This window comes from Gallinula chloropus, assembly GCF_964237585.1.
Source record: "Gallinula chloropus genome assembly, chromosome: 1".
Taxonomy (NCBI): Eukaryota; Metazoa; Chordata; class Aves; order Gruiformes; family Rallidae; genus Gallinula; species Gallinula chloropus.
In genome coordinates, this window is record NC_140085.1 from 109,702,670 (window position 1) to 109,720,262 (window position 17,593).

General features: G+C 37.1%; 1 protein-coding gene across 3 annotated transcripts in view; it reads left to right on the forward strand.

Moving 5' to 3' along the window:
* The window catches only part of NCAM2 (neural cell adhesion molecule 2), a gene marked incomplete at both ends in the record, with an annotated part of 294,502 nt that overhangs the window by 254,286 nt on the left and 22,623 nt on the right, over positions 1 to 17,593 (forward strand). For all 3 annotated transcript variants that reach the window (XM_084264855.1, XM_084264856.1, XM_084264857.1), the window contains one exon: positions 5,235 to 5,415. In XM_084264855.1, the coding sequence (XP_084120981.1) occupies positions 5,235 to 5,415 (181 nt within the window). The remainder of the gene's footprint in view (positions 1 to 5,234; positions 5,416 to 17,593) is intronic.

The following is a 17,593-nucleotide window of genomic DNA, read 5'->3' on the forward strand; positions in this document are numbered from 1 at the left end:
GGTTACTGAAAAAGATAGCTTTTCCTTGGATCTCAAATCCATATCTCCTTAAACTTCCAATTGAAAAAGCAATTTGACTAAATTAAAGGCCTTCTTACAACAAAAAAGCACCATAATTTTTTTGGTGTTTTAATCAGAATGAATGGGTGCTATTTGAAGTTCTTAATTATCTGTTGACTGCTTCTCTTCTGTCTTCCCCATTGGTCGTATTTAATTAGCTTTCCTATAACTCTTGCCAGACTCATTATTAGCACCTGGACCAATGTATTTGCTTGCATGTTAGCTAACAAGCTATACATCAGTGGCTTCTTTGTGTTTCATAACAGCCTATATCTTATTAAGTTTCACTGCCCTCATATTTGATACAGTTTGTGTGGGTTTTTTTAACCTGGGAGAGGGGCAGCCTCTACTATAGCTTGATTAGGACAATTGGTAAGTTTTATTTTTCTAGAAATCTGGTGTTTCATTCTGTCAAATACTGCTATCCTAAGATCAGTTAATTCATGTTATTAGCAGGACCTACTAACTATAAGTAGGTAAGAAGCTTCATGTTTTGCTCTATATTCCAGAGAAGCAGGTAGTATGCAATTTTTATGAGTACCAGCCTCAAACTGATTTGTGCCGTTGCAGAAAGTCGAGACAATCTTACTAAGCTTCACTGATGGAATCTGAAGCTGATGGCACATTGATTTCAAAGTTACCTTAGGAAAAAATTGGAAGAGAGGGAGAAAAAGAAAGAGAAGGGAAAACTACTCCCTAGTGGCCCACTGGGAAGAACACTGGTGGGAATTTCCTAGACAAACATCATGTCTGATGCAGGAGGTGACCCAAACTCTATAACTTCAATGGGGACTTACTCATGATCCCCTTTGGTTTGTCCTGCTTGTGGCATTATTAATGTTAGTTGGGAGGCACATGATGAGGTACTGGCATTGCACAGGGGATGTTAAACCTCATGCATGCCAATTACTGGGGAAATGTCTACTGAATTTGTAAATGGCTATTATCTGCTGGATTATTTACCAAGTGCTATAGTAATAAACTCAAGGATAGAGTGTATGGCTGAAGAGACTATACAGACTACTAGGAAGGTGAGGAGATAAGGAAGGGCAGGAGGAAGGAGTACTTAGGATGCAGGGAAGACTGCCACAGCAGCTCAGGGCCAGTGGGAGACCAGGTGCAGACCTGCAAGAGCAAGGCACACTACTTCCTTGGAAAGGTACCACACAGGTTAAGCTTAGCACCAGAAACCGCCTGCAAACAATGTGCAGTCACTGTAGAGGATTGAACACTGACACATGACTCACACAGTCACAAGCAAAAGTTTGTGCTTACTGCTCAAAAAGGGCTTTTTGACTATGATGGACATTCTGTAGCTGCACAAGTGGCAATTCTGAATTTTTGCTTGGTGCATAATGTTGCCCACTATTCCCTGTATGTCCAAGTGACACTTTACTTGCCAGATCCTTGGACTTCTGTGCATTTTAACAGTATGTACATTATCAGCCTTTTTGTGCTTTTTGTCTGTCCTGTATTACCCAGACCTTCAAAGCACCATCCTAATGACATGAATTCTTGTGAAATCACTGCTTTGAATCATCTGATTGTCTTCTGTGAAGTTCTCTTGATATTTTTCCCTGCCAGCTTTCAACATAGTGTGGCATCTCCTGCCCTTTTTTTATCAGAGACCACCACAATAACTGGTCTGTTTGAGCAGAACTTTCAATGCAACAATTTAGAGAGGCTGAAAATAAGGGAAAGAGTCGAAGGGGGTTAGTCACTTCTCCTCTCTTTTTGTGAGTTCCTAGAGAATGTGATCTTAGATAGAGTGTAAAATGACCATTGCAGAGAGGAATGTTATTTTCTAGGCTAGTAAATAGTTAGATGCCTAAGCAGAGGATTGTCTGTACACCCACTGGTGTCAGAGATGGCCTCAGTTCCAAGAAGCAGCCAAGTCGCATCAGACTAGAGTTTCATACTGCTTTGTTTACTGCTTGTGTCAGGGTAATTAGGTTCTTAGGCTACTTACAGCAGTCTTACAAATCTAGCCCTTGGACACTTCTCAGATAACTTTGGCTTACAAATTTTTAGCGAATATATGCATAGTTAAGGGTGTGCTTTTTTTTTTTAATTGTCATTAGTCTGTGGCACTGTAGCAGTTTCTTTCAACCAAAGACGTATACTGGGAAGAGGACAGTGTGAATCTGAGACTTAAGAGAAATGGAAGTGGGAAGGAAGATCCCCAGAAATTACCCAGTCATCAGTCTCACAGCATCAGTGACCTGTTTCAGCGTAGTGTGAAACAAAATGGAAGGCAAATAAAGGAATTAATCTCTGAGGCTGCAAATCTGATTGCAGTTTCTGAAAATGTTTATGGTTGTGTTGGTGGATATTAATGCTACAACTGCAATTAGTAAATTATTATTGAAGACATTTATATTAGCACACTCCTGAAATTAGACTGCAGTTTGTGATTTAGATGCCTTTCATTTGTTATAAAACACTCTGCATATGTAAGGTTTTCTATAATTTTTAGGCATTAAGAGCAATTTAACACCCTAATAAGTTAGGAAGTGTTCTTTCGTGCTTGTTTTCTGCTCCTTAAGCTACCTATTAAAGGTCTTAGCATAAACAGGGCCATTTGTAGGAAGATTTAACTGACATTCTTGTTACATTCTCATCCCTCTTTTTCCATTTCTATACTAATAGTAAAACAAATCAGGACACATTACTGGGCTCTACTTAGTAAAAAATGCTCACAAATTCATATGAGATAACAGTTATAATAAAGGATATTTCAGTTGTTTTCTTTTTTCTGTAAGAGACTGTGTTTTCTGCGAGAGATTGTGTTCTGGAAGACTTAATCTGTTTATGTTTAGAAGACAATTTGCTTTCTAGATTTTTTTCTTTATTCTTCTTCCTCCTAACTGGTGTTTGTCACTCTTCATAAAAGGTTTTGTTGTCTTTGAGATCAGGTCTTGGACTTTGTTTCATTTATCTCAACCAACCAAGTTTGCTTCACTTTAAATTAAACTTAGAGTGTCACTTTCCTGGTATGACACACAGTTATCCTATTACATTTCAGCTCTTTCATTATTCTTCATCTGACAAAACAGCCTTTCCACTTATTCCTACAACTGCAGAAGAGCAGCCTCATAGAGAAATCTGTATACTTTTCCTTCTAAATCCCAAGCTCATTCTAATAATTCTGTATCTACAGTTTGTTTTCAAAATACAGTTATATAACTGGTTGCAATGATGTCTTTTCCACCTGCAGGAAACATACTAGCCTGGATCTTTTCTTTTCACTTCAGTGTAATTTTTCTTCTGTGATTCTGAACCTCTTAGGAATTCCCCAGCATATTCACATGGTTGTATGTGCATACACCAAGATCATGTATAGATCATGAGTTATGTTACTCATGTTGATATTATTTGGAATCTATATGATTTTATTTTTTTTTCGTAACTCCTACCAACCCTCAACAATTTAAACAGCCATTAAAATATTGTGCCATGTAACTTTCCTATTCCTAGTATTACTATGGAGTATTTGCATATGCATACTCCATTCAGTATTAATTTCTTTTATTTTAGCAGTGCTGTACAAAAAATGTATTTTGTAGAACTAGTTTGATATAGTGACAATATAAGTGGATTCGTTCAGTGGAATGTAAACATAGGTGGATTCACTAAGTGGCATGCAAGATTATTGCCACAGAAATTATCCACAAGGATATGGGAAAACAACTTTGACAGAAAATGCTAGTTTCACTGTATTTTTACTCCAGTGTATTTTGTTTTTTTTTCATTATTTGCGATGTGACTACCATTCTGATGTTTTTCATTTGTCTACTGCTGCAAGTAGGCACTCCCACCTTGCTGCAAATGGGTTTACTGTATTTTAATCATTCTGAAGGCTGTCGTGCCTCAGTACCAATGCTGGTGCGAAAGCAGCAAGAACGAATAAGAAAAGGTTAAGTCAGGTATGGAAAAAGCATCACACTCAGCACTGATAGCAAATAAGTTATTGCAGCAGTGCACATAAGGGAGTTTATAACGTGTCACACTGTTTTCTGAAAACCAGGGGCAAAAAAACCCAAAACAACCAACCATCACTGTCACAAGGAGTATGATTGGGCCCTGAACTGTCTAATTTAGATGCTATTTTCTTTGACACTTGTATCAGTCAAGCAAGATGAAGAGTCTGAATACAAGCTGCTGAGAAGTGTCATAATCTGCTGCAAAAAGTTACACTTCCCTGTATTTGAAGGGGTTTTTCCCCCAGAAAGCTTACAGCTACTGCCTGGGACTGTGTTGCTGCATGGGCTGGATGGCCAGGCTTTGGCAGATGTTTTTGCCACTGTATTGTACCTCAGTAAGAATAGGACCACGTGGATTCTTATTGACTGTATTTTATACTCCTTTGAACAAGATGGCTTTTGGATTTGACAGTATATGTTGTTTTATACTTTTGCCTATTAGGTCTTTTTGTAATTCTTGTTTGTATAAAGAGTACTTAAATACTAAAAGTAGTGATCGCAAAAGTAAGCACCCCAAATGTATGAAATGCCAGAATTAAGATTGTCCTCACTTGTTCCTCTGTACAGGTCTTAGTTTTTTGAATCATGAGAAACTTTTTTTTTCTCTATAGCAGCATCTTAACGATTTACATGTACCCTCTTGCATGTGTAGACATAGGAGTGCGTGCTTTCTCAGTGGTGTGTATATTATTGAATACAACCCATTTTGCAAAGTGTTGCTGCAGTACCACATGTTGCCATAGTTGGTGTGTATTTCCTTTATATAACTAATGTTATATAGCATAGCTTGCATTCGTGAGCAGTTCAAGTTTGGGTTTAATGGCAAGTTTCTTTTAAACAACATTGATCAAAGTGTAATTGAAACATAAACCTTTTGCAGAATTTATCATTTTCAGAATTTGCAAAAAAATATCCTGCTGTTCCCCTAGATAAATGTGAGTGATGTATAAATTGAACCCAGAAGATGAGAAGTTACTGCCTACAAAATTCCTAACCCCACATTGTGGAAACATGATTAGGAGTGGTCAAACATACAAAAACCCCAAGTACTCAAAACTCCAAAATTAGATTAGCTGAATGTTCATAACCTCTGTAAATGAAACATGTTTTTTGTTCATCGTGTAGACACATAGTTCAGACAAATAATAAAAGAGCTTTTGAGAATTTAAACTAATATTTGCATCTTTACAGAAAGATAAGGAAGACCAGTGGCTAGAGAAAAAAGTGCAGGGTAGTAGAGACCACATCATCTTAGAGCACCTTCAGTGGACCATGGGTTATGAAGTACAAATTACAGCTGCCAACAGACTGGGTTATTCTGAACCAACATTGTATGAATTCAGCATGCCACCAAAGCCCAACATCATTACAGGTAAGTTAGTTTTTGAGTGTTTTCTCTCTACGAAATGTTTGCTGCTCATAGTACACTAATGTATGCAGTTGGTAGCTGAAGTTGTCTTTAAGTAACAAAGCCTGAGACCCCATTCTCTATTATCAGCAAAGACTCAATTCAAAACCCTTAAATGGGCCCCCATTTCCTATTTTTCTTTTAGTAATATAGTCATTTAACTACAGAACATTGAGTCTTCAACCCAGGTGATGACAGTTATCAAGAAATACAGTATTTATGATACAGCTGCTACACGTTTTTAAGTTGCCTTTTACTGCCTAATCGTCTGTTGAAAGCAACTTAGTTCTTAGAATTCTTGATTTCAGTCTAATCTGTATTAGGTATTTATTTTAGTGTCTGATGAGGTTAAGACTTCAAATATTCTTGTTTAGATATCATCTTACAGATTCACCCTAATATGGTAAGCATACAGCCCCCTATACTATTTGGAAGCTTCAAAATCTGTAGAAATGTTTATATTTTTAAGTGTGCAAATAGGAAGGTTTGGAATTTCTTTAAGGAAAGCTGCATAGTATTTAGGAGTGAGTGTTTCAGTAACTAATTTGTCAAGTTTTATTGCTCCCCAATGTAAAGTTGTATACTAGTGCAATATATCAAAATTATTTCATTCAAAATAAACCTAAAATATGATGCTAATTTCTTATACATTATGAGAAATTTTACTTTCTATAAAGCAAATATTACAGGAAAGATATTTTTAAGCTTTTTATCTGAATTATGATATCTTTAATAATAAATTCCAAATTAGATCTGTATCATCATCATTATCATTTTAAAAGCAGGTGCCATATATTAAACTATTTGAGTTTTGCAATCAAAATCTTGCCAGATAAATACAATGGCCCATATATTAAGATCTAAACTTCATCGAGACCTGTGTTTCAGTGTGAGCAGGTGACCAGCATTATTCTTGGTACAGTGGCTGTGCATTTGAATGAGTCATAGACTGACATCAGAAAATTTTGAAAGAACTTTTGTTTTTTCTCTATATTGCAAGTTTTCTTCAAATATATTTTCAAGGAAGTTATCTTAAGCTCTCTGCAACATTTTTTATTATTCCATAGGATTTTGTTTATCTCACCAGCATTGTTACTTGCCTTTATGGAAAAGAATAGGCATTTATGATTCATTAACAGGTTGAGACACAGTTCTAGAACTAAATGCACTATGCACTTGAATCGCAGCAGTGAGAGTTGATTTGCATCTTGATTGAAATTCAGGGCCTCGATCGGCTCTGCATACTTGTTTTTAAACAGGTAACACCTTGTGATTGCCATCATTCAGAAATAAAATTTAACTACATGTTCAAAAAAGAAAATGGGAAAAGAAAGGTAGCAAAGCTTTATAAAAATATTTCTCAGGTAGAAAAATAATTTTTAAAATACTTCATTTAAGTAAATTGAAGGGATAAGACATTTTTTTATATTTGAAACACAAATTTAAGTTGTTTTGCAATGCAATCTACCTTTAACCTGTTGTAGTTATTTAAAGTATTCCATATTATCGGCACAGCTGCTGGAACCAAAACAAACACAATATTCCTGCATAAATGATAATGTAGATTACTCTAGACAGTCAGGTGAAAAGCAATTTAGTTAATTCAGTTTCAGAAGATAGATAAAACATTTTTCTCTGAAAACGCTTTTTAGGTATTTAGGGGCTTTTTCCTTTCAATTCTCTCCCATAACCTCGAAGTAGTTGTAAGTTTGTTACACTATTTAACATCAGTTCTTCTTTATATGAATCATTATTACAGTTATGATTGTGGAACTAATTAGTTTCCTTGACAACTGTTTTTGCAAAGCTTGAAAAAGAATGTGAAATTCCCTTCATAAGAACATTCTATAGATGATTTTTAAAAGTATGTCAAAAGACACTCAAAATCAGTGGAACATTAAAGTTCGTATTTGTAAGTCAGTGTGGTTATTTGTTTCTTGTTTTGAAATGGTGTAATATTATTATTGCAATATAATACATATATATAAAAAACATTGCTGCCAAGGTATAAACCTACTATATTAAAATTTGATGGATGATGCATGTAAAATATGTAACTTTGAGAAAAAATAACTTTCTGAAATCAGTCAACTCAGACGATGCACTAATTTTCTGCTTTGGGGCAAAGGTATTTGCAACTAGGCATGTACAGCTAAGTCCAAAGAAGGACATAGGCAACAAGAATTAAATTATGTTGACTTTGGAATGAAATCTGCTTCACTTATGAATGTGCATACTTAACTCCTTCTGATAACTGAGATTCCCTTCCAGATTATTCATATTATTATTATAAAAGTTTCTAAGACTCCTGGAGGTTTTTGTCTGTATGTGCCCATCTCCATGGCACTCTGAATTATTTCTGTATTGCTCTAAATGTAATTAAAAACCAAGATACATGTAGATGTACATGTGAGTCATAGAATTGTCTTGGTTGGAAGGGACCTTTGAGATCAAGATGACCATCAAACTAACCTGCCAAAGCCACCACTAAAACATGTTCTTCCATGTCTACCTGTCTTTTAAATACCTTCAGGGATGGTGACTGCACCACCTCCCTGGGAAGCTTGTTCCAATGCCTAACAACCCTCTCTGTGAAGAAATCTTCCCTAACATCCAATATAAACTTTCCCTGGCGTAACTTTATGTCATTTCCTCTTGTCCTGTTGGTTGTCACTAGGGAGGTCAGCCTCCACCTCTCTACAACCTCCCTTCAGGTAGGTGTAGAGAGTGATTAGGTCTCCCCTGAGCCTCCTTTTCTCCAGACTAAACAGCCCCAGTTCCCTCAGATACTATTCATAACATTTATCTTCCAGTCCCCTCACCAGCCTCGTCGCCCTTCTCTTGACATGCTCCAGCACCTCAGTGTCTTTCCTGTAGTGAGGGGCCCAAAACTGAACACAGTACTCAAGGTGGGGCCTCACCAGCCCTGAGTACAGGGCAAAGATCACTTCCCTAGTTCTGCTAACTACACTGTTCTTTATAGAGGCCAGGGTGCCATTGGCCTTCTTGGACACCGGGGCACACTGCCAGCTCGCTCATGGTCAGCCAGCTGTCTGTCAACACCCACAGGTCCTCCTCTACCAGGCAGCCTTCCAGCCACTCTGCCCCAAGCCAGTAGTGCTGCCAGAGGCTGTTGTGACCCAAATGCAGGACCTGGTGTTTGACCTTATTGAACATTATACCAGTGGCTCAGCCCATTGATCCAGCCTGTCCAGATCCCTCTGTAGGGCCTTCCTACCCTTGAGCAGATCAACACTCTTGCCTAACTTAGTGTCACCTGCAAACTTACTGAGGGTGTACTCAATCCCTTCATCCAAATCATTGATTAAGATATTAAAGAGAACTGTCACCAGCACATAGCCCTGAGGATCACCACTCATGAATGGAGTTAAATGCCGCCAACTGCATTTTACTCCATTTATCACCACTCTCTGGACCCAGCCAGCCAGCCAGTTTTTTACACAGTGAACAGTACACATGTCCAAGCCAAGAGCACCCAGTTTCTCCAGAGGAATACTGTGGGAAATGGTGTCAGAAGCTTTACTGAAGTTGAGGTAGACAACATCCACAGGTTTTCCCTCATCCACTAATTGAGTTACCTTGTCATAGCAGAAGATCAGGTTGGTGAAGCAGGACCTGCCTTTTATGAACCCATGCAGACTAGGCCTGATCATCTAGTTGTCCTGCATGTGCCACATAATGGCACTCAGGATGATCTATTCCATAACTTTCCCAGGCACTGAGGTCAGACTGACAGGTCTATGGTTCTCCGGATCCTCCATCCAGCCCTTCTTGTGGATGGGCGTCACATTTGGTAAGCTTCGATTGGCTGGGACCTCCCCAGTTAGCCAGGACTGCTCATAGATGATAGAAAGTTGCTTGGTGAACGCATCTGCCACCACCCTCAGTACCCTTGGTGGATCTCATCTAGCCCCATAGACTTGCATACAGCTATGTGCTGGAGTAGGTCCCTCACCATTTCTGAAGTGTAGGGTGCGCATTTTGTTTCCCCTCCCTGTCTTCCAGCTCGGGGTTGGGTACTCAGGGAACAACGGCTCTTTTTGTTAAAGACTGAGGCAAAGGCAGCATTAAGTAACTCAGCCTCTTCCTCTTCCTTTGTCACTGTGCATGCAATCTCATGGATATTACTTATCCCAGGAGATATTTTGGGATCTCCTAAGAGATGGAGGCAAGGATACATTTGTTGTCCTTCGATGGGTGCTTGCCAGAGAAATGGGACTTGTCACAAGAAGAAAAACATTGGGTTCTGATTCCTGCAGAAGGAGCTTGTTTATGCTTTTAAGAACCATTGGATATAATGCAGAAGTAGTAATCCCTGAGGGAAGGGACTGGAAGCCAGAACTCTACTTATGTGAATACACAAGTCCTGTGGGGACTGAATCCACAGCTTCTGCTTACTGTGGAAGTGTGAGCAAGTACCAGCTCCTGCCTGGCAGTCAAATTCTATTATAACACAATATGATGATCTTCCATTACCAGCCTTAGTTCTAGGAAGAAGCCTGAGGCTGTGAATTGCTGTCTGACATCAGTGAGGTGTATAAATGCAACAGACATTCCTTTAAATTTTCACTTGGTTGGCCTCAGCATCCTCCAACTATAGATCTACTTGATTTTGTAATTTCCGTTCCTAGGCATATGGCATGGTATCCATTCACTCACTCAGATTGGTGATTAGTTCCTCAGAGTTTGCGGTCCCTTAAATAAAAGTTTCCTGGTTTTCTGAAGTGTTTAACAATGGAACCTTACACTTACTTTGAGGAATGCTCAGCAAACCAACTTCTTAGGAAAACTTTGCCTTAAATAAATGTATTTATAAATACATTCATGCATGTGTATTTGTGTATGCACATATACATTATTGTATATCTATGTAAACACAGTTTTACTTTCTAGGTTTTTGGAGGAGTTTTTTTTCTGAAATCAGCAGTTCCATCTTTGTATTTACCTAGACATAGGAGTATGTATTTAAGAATCCTGCTTTGAAGAAAGAGTACCATAGTCTTTAATGCAGTATTTTCTGTATGCCAGCTTCTCACTAGGGATACTAGTTGGCAGCACTTGTAGCCACGTGGAACTCAACATCGGTGTGCTTGCCTCTGAGTGAAGTATTTATTGGATTTTAAGCACTGATTTATGATATTTTAGACAATTTCATTCTGGATTCTCTATAGTGCAAGCTTCTTCTATTCCTGTGAGAAAAGAGGGGATTCTCAAAGGATCTGTGTGCCATCTGTCTATCAGTGTTAGGACAGCATAGACTAACCTCTGCAGTCATAACAAACCTTCTGACTAGGTGTCACCAGGAGCAGCTGAACTCCATCAGCTCCCAAAGCTGACACTGCAGCCCATTCGTATGTAGCTTAGCAGGGCAGACAGAGATACTGGTTTTGTACCATGCAGCTGGTATAGAGGTACACAAATCAGCTGTCATTCTGAACCATTACTACTGCAACCTAAAAACACATCTACAGTTTTATATTTAACGAGTCTTAAAATAAGAAGAAATGGAAGGTGTTAAAAGAGGATACTTTCTGCAAATATTAGATATATTTTCAAACATTAGTGTCACATTTATGCAGGTGCTCTCTTCCAAAGGCTTTTATCCAGTCAGTGCTGTTTTTCTGGAAGGCCAGTAGATATATTAAAAATGGCTGCAAATTGTATTTTATGATAAGGTTTTTTTTCTTCTTCATTATAAATTAATAACTTGGAGCAATAGTGGAAAAATGAGAAAAACATTTGGGGATAATAAGAAGCCCTTAGACCTATTTTTCTCACTTTGAAATATTGGTTGTTTTGTTGGGTTTTTTTTTAACTTCTAATACTGCATGAACTGTCAGAATATTTTTTTTTATTTACACCCATGGAAAAGTTTTCATCTCTTATGAATCTCATTTACTTTTTTTTCCAATGCATGTCTGTCACCAATACTTAAAATCATATTATGATGGGCAAAGAGGGACAATCTAATATAAGATATTGTCTCTCATAATCACTAGGAGCAAAGATGATTCTCTTCATGCCAAACATGATTTTTATCAGTATTTTTTACAATAACTCAACTTTAGGTTCTCCAGTGGTGTCAAAATGAATGAAAAGTAAAAATAAACAATGCTACACATAATATATATATTTGAATTTATCTATGTACATTTTATGATGTATTACATAGACTAAATAGGTGTTTTGAACTGTAGAATCATTTACTAAAATAAAAGTCAGGAACTTTTAAATCTAGAGACTGAAAATTACTAAGTACAGAAAAATAGAAGTATCCCTCATGCCCACAGTTTTCTCTCAAGTTGAGCACTTTAATTTTGCTCTTAGTCAATCAAGTCATTGGCTCTTTTTGGGTAGAAATAAATTCTGTATGATCCCATCTGTGTAGCTGGGAAAGGTTTTTCTGTCAACTCTCACTTCCACACAACAGACTCCCTTGCTGCAAATGCTGTCCTTGTCTCTCACATCCCTTCAACCCTGACCTGCAAGAGGCTCCCTGGGGCAAAGTCTCCCTTGCTGTGAAGGGAGACATAACCTCCCTTTTCTCAAGAAGGGTTTTCTTGACTCTGACCATGTATCAGCTAAAAGAAGCCAAAAAGCCGCCTTCTTCATTCTTCTTCCATACTCCACTGCAAAGAAGATGACATTTGTTGACTTATTTTAACTATGAATAAACCCAGTAGGACTACTTCTTGTGTCCTTTGGAGTATTACCCTTAGATTTCAGATAATTTTAGATCTGTTTGAAATGAGATTTTACTTCACTACAACCAACCTCAGGTCAGGGTATCACATAAAAGTGTGCTTGCACAACCAAGGCCTCTGCTGACAATACCATTAGCCTTCCATGTAACAAGAGCACATTGCTGGCTCATATTCAACTTGCTGTCCACCGGGACCCCCCCTGCCTTTTCTGAAAAGCTGCTTTCCAGATGGGTGGTTCCAAACCATATACTGGTGCCTGGGGTGATTCCTCCTCAGGGGCAGGACTTTGCACTTCCTCTTGTTGAACATCTTGAGGTTCCTATCAGCTTATTTCTCCAGCCTGTCCACATCCTTCTGGATGGCAGCATAACCCCCTCATTCAAATCACTGATGATGCTGAACAGGATTGACCCCTAGACTACAGTGCTAGTCGCTAAACTTCATGCCATTGATAGCACCCAGTTTTCAGCCAGTTTTCAATTCTACCTCACTGTTTGTTTACCCATCCCATATATAACAAGAACTTGTCTATGAACACCTTACAGGAGACAGTGTCAGAAGTCAACATAGACAATATCCACAGCACTCCCTTCATCTACCAAACCAGTCATTTCATCATAGAACGTTACAAGGTTGTTCAAGCATGATTTTCCCTTTCTGAATCCACATTGACTACTGATGTAGTAGCTCTTCACATGCCTGGAAACAAATTTCCAGGATTAGTTCCATCACCTTCCCAGGGATTGAGGTGAGGCTGACTGGTCTTTAGATCCCCAAATCTTCCTTCCTGCCCTTTCTAAAGACAGAAGTGAAGTTTTCTTTGGCTCATCCTCAGGCACCTGTCCCAGTTTCAATAATAGTTCAGAGTGAGAATGGCCTTGAAACAACAACTCCCTCAGCACTCATGGGCACATCTCATCAGAGCCCCTGGACTTACTTGCATCCAGTTTTCAGAAGTATTCGCTGACTTGACTCCAGCATTTCCTCATGTCTATGTGTCTTTAGCTTTCCAAAGGCAATGATATCTTTATGTTTTATTTTCTGGGTTTCTATTTACAGCTCTTCCTCCCATAAAACAAGCCAAATTTCTTCCTTCCTCACTTGCACTCAGTAGTAACGTCACCATTCTTCAACCCAGGATAGGTTTCAGTTCTATTTCTGCCATTTTTTGTCTTAGTGCATAGTCAGTATACTCATATGCTTTTCTAGCTATAACCTGTCTGGGGTTTTTTAACTGTAGTCAACAATTCATTAGGTAACAAACAAAGAAAAGACTGTAGATATTCCCACTTGAGCATTTTGCAGAACTGCTGGTAACCACAGTCATTAGTGATTATATGTCGCTGGATTGTACCCTTTCCAGGTACAGTATGTTATTTTGGAACAGGGCCACGTTCTGAGGCAGAGTTAGCTATGAGGGCAAAGTCAGCATTTGGATTTTAGTACTTATTCTTAGTTCTAGGAGAAGGTGTGTTGCGTTGTTAAAAGTTAAAGTAGAAGAATTGTGAGGATTTGTAGTCAATTTTTTTAGTTTCTTTCCATAGAAAAAGTTAGAATGTTTGCCAGTATCTACTTGAGCCAGGACTGAGAGACATTACTCGTAGCTTTTAAATTGCCTGTTTAAAACTCCAGAAATGGACTGTAGAATTACACAGTGATTCTTCAGGAACAGCATTTTGGCCTGATTTTCAACCTATGTCTTGTGACCACACTGACTGCTCATGTATGTATGTATGTATCTATGTATGTATACCTGCACAAACATCCATCAGTTTGTCTCTTCTGATAACTTTTCAATGCAGCTGACAATTTCCCTAAATTTTCTAGAGAACGGCTTCAAAAATAATGCCTTCTTGGAAAGTGGGTTTTTTGGGGGTTGTTTTAGGGTTTGTTTTTGTTTTAAATAGGCAGCTGAGGATAGAAGAAAACTTCTTTGTTAGCTCAGTAAGGAAAATACTGTTATAGAAATTTACATACAATTAACAGTCTGAATCACTTGGGAAAGAATACTTGTAACTTTCTGACCCTTGAGCCTTGCTCCAGCTTGGATAGAAACAGTAAGTCTAATCTAAGAAAGAAGGAGAAAAACAAAGGAGGAGTTTGAAGATATTTCAAAAGTAAGAATATCCATTCCAATGTTCAGACCACAATGGGTACCTCTTCTGTCAAACTTTGTGCATTACAAGTGTCTCTCTACAACCTTGAATTGTAGAGGCAAGTTCATATTCGCAAAACAACAGCCCTGTGAATTAAGCTAAATTTGATGTGTGTTGCAAAAAACCCTAGAAGATTCAAATCCTAACACCTAAATTATACCTTAATTTTGGGGAGCACTTAAATTCTGCTTGTCACAAGTTATCCTCTACACTGATTTTTAAACTTATATATTTTAAAGTTTAATAATTATAATGAGGAACCAATATAATACAGCCTAAATGAAAAATGGAAGGGCTTTAAAGTTTTCAGGTACTTCCATTACAGTTTCTTAACATTCACTTTTAAAGTAGGATGTAACCAAGTTCATTGTTCATACTACACAAGATTTTCTACTTTTCAATTTCTTTTGAAATCTCTTTTGAAACAGTAGCCTACCACTGATGCTGCTCATTATCCAGATCATTACTATGTCACTGTATCTGAAAAAAAAATAATATTCCGTTTAGGAGATTAGGACATTCAAACATACACTATATTGCATAAACTTGACTGTATTATCTGCCAAATAAGTGAACTTTCAGCATCAGTCTTAGTGGAAAATATATATCCAAACTTCACGTATCACACTGGATTGCACCCAGACTTACTGTGTGAACTTGAAGGTGTAAGAAGCTGCATGTTTTGTAAAGGAATTTGGTTTTTTTCCCCACACTAGTATTAAAGTCAATATCTAATTATCCAGCTGCCTGTGCTAATTATATTGATCATTCATATTTCAAATGGACTTCTGTCCATATTATTGATGCCAGTTTTGACAGTGGTCCTTTCTGGACTCCTACAGTAATTCAGAGAGAAGGCAAAATTATTGGCAAGAAGAAACAGCTGAACAAGTTCTTATCTTTATTCCCATGCATGATCAGAACCTTCTTTTTATGTAATTATTAACTTTTTTTTAGTTTCTTATTTCAGCCTATGGGCGTGTTTGATTTTATTTAAAATATTTGCTATTTCTGATAGGTGTTGTATAGCAGTTTCTTGAGTTCCAAGCATAAAAGACACATGAAAGATGGCATTTAGATTGGGCTTGGATTAATATTTTTTAATCTCAAGGGAAAACAAGAGAGTTGATCATATGTTTCAGATTAAGTGTTTAAAATCTCTTTAAAGTCAGACCAAAGATTTTACCACTTTGGCTGCAGTGGAAAACCACATATTGCTATTAAGGTACACCTTTTCCACTGTTTGAGTACTTTATAATCCAGATTTGTCAAAACCACATTGGTTACAATTTAATCCACACTTTAATCATCATTTGATGTTTCTACTTGAATGATGTCTTTCAAATGATTGTCTGCAACAAAGTAAATATTAATTATTTTTCATCCTTGTCACACTGTCACGTTTTGCCTTTTGATACTTTATTTTTCATGTTTTATCAACTTTTTTTTTCCTAAAATTTACTTCTTTTTCACACCTTGATGTTCTGTAATGATTCTTATCCACACAGATAGATGCTGTGAAGCTACTAGACATGAAAACGGAGGCCAGTCCCTGCAGCTGAATGCTGCTGGTTTCTCTTTCATTGTAGTCATCAGTTTCTGGTGCATGCTTTGATGATGTTCATAATGCAAGCGTTATGCTTTCTTCCTTTCCCTCTTAATTTTATATTTACAGGAAACTAAACACAAAGCTGTATAAAAAAAATTGTACTTTTCTATAGTACTCTTCTCAAGTTCTTCTGTTGTACTCTCCTAAAGTTTCCACTCCTGATTAAGATCCTAATTAGTCTAATTATTTCAGTCTGTGCATGCAAAATTCTTCATCCAGCTTTTTGTAAAGCTCTTAAGTTCTGTGATAATTTCCACAGATGATGTTTGGCTCTTCTGTCTGATAGAAGTTGGAGAATGTGGAGACCTATTGAATTTGATCAATGTGATTTGATACTACTTCCTCAACTGTATTTTGATTATAAGAAATCTATGCATAGATACTGTTAGTCTCTTGGTTTTCCAGGTACACAATCAATTGGTCTGTCATGAGAGGATATTGATTCTGGATTAATCCTTTTCAAAGAGTTGTGTTTACTCGAGCTCCTTCCTTGATGTACTTAAAACTTCAATGTTTTGTTCCTTCTTGTGGATTTTAACAAACATTTCTTCCCTATCCATGAATCAATTTAATTCATAGTATTTAATTTCACATGCTTTTTTGTGCCTCTCTGCAGCCATGCCTCATCAAAATAGGTCCCTGCACAACAAACTCACATACTGTGACTGTATAAGTTGCACGTCCCATTTCATGGAATTTGTTGGACTTGATCCAGGGGGCTCAAATCTGACCTTTAGGAATGAATGGGAAAATTAGTTTTTCCTATTTTGCACGTTAAAATAATGGCTTAAAACCTCTGGAACTAGAACTATGTATACAAAAACTCAGAAAAATGATCAGTTAGTAAATATCTGCATGGAGATTTTACTGCATATATTTGATATTAGAATGTATGTGACTGACTAAGTTTATAGATCACTCTTCTGTTGCATATATAATAACACAAGAAATCAATGCCATTTAGATCTAAGACAGAATTAAATATTTGTTTTAAGATACTTCCCTTCAAATTATTAAACATAACAAAGATTATAAATTAAATACATAAGTTGATTTTTTTCCTTCCTTATACTTAGTTTCTTTTGGGTTTTAATACCATTATATTATAATTTTTATGCATCTTCAACAGTGTGAAGTATTCTCTACTTAGAAATATTGACGGTGGACAGTTTTGCCAGTTTCAATTTATTCTTGGAAGTCTTTAAAACATCATCAAGAAAACCTTTTTTCATCTAAAACAAATAACAATCATTTTCAAAAAGTGGCTCAAGTCACAAGTAAGATGCCTTCAAAATGCATGTATGTAAAGCTGAAGACTTAATTTATTGACAAAAATATTTTTGTAAAAACATTTACATACTTAATATAATGAAGTAGCTGGAATTCAAGCAAATGCCATTCTAAAATTGTTACCTTCATTGTGACCTGTAGAAAATCTCTCATTCTGTTAAGTGGGGCCACTATTTCATCTGTGGATTTTGCCGCTATGCTCTATCATTTTAACCTTATGCCCTGCCATTAATTTGAACCAAATTATATTGACCTGTGCCTGGCATACTATGGTGAAGAAAAAAAAAAATTCTATTCCAATTTTTTAAAGAGTTGAAACTTTGGGTTTCCAGTCAGAATCAGTTGGGAGAAAGCCTGTTTGT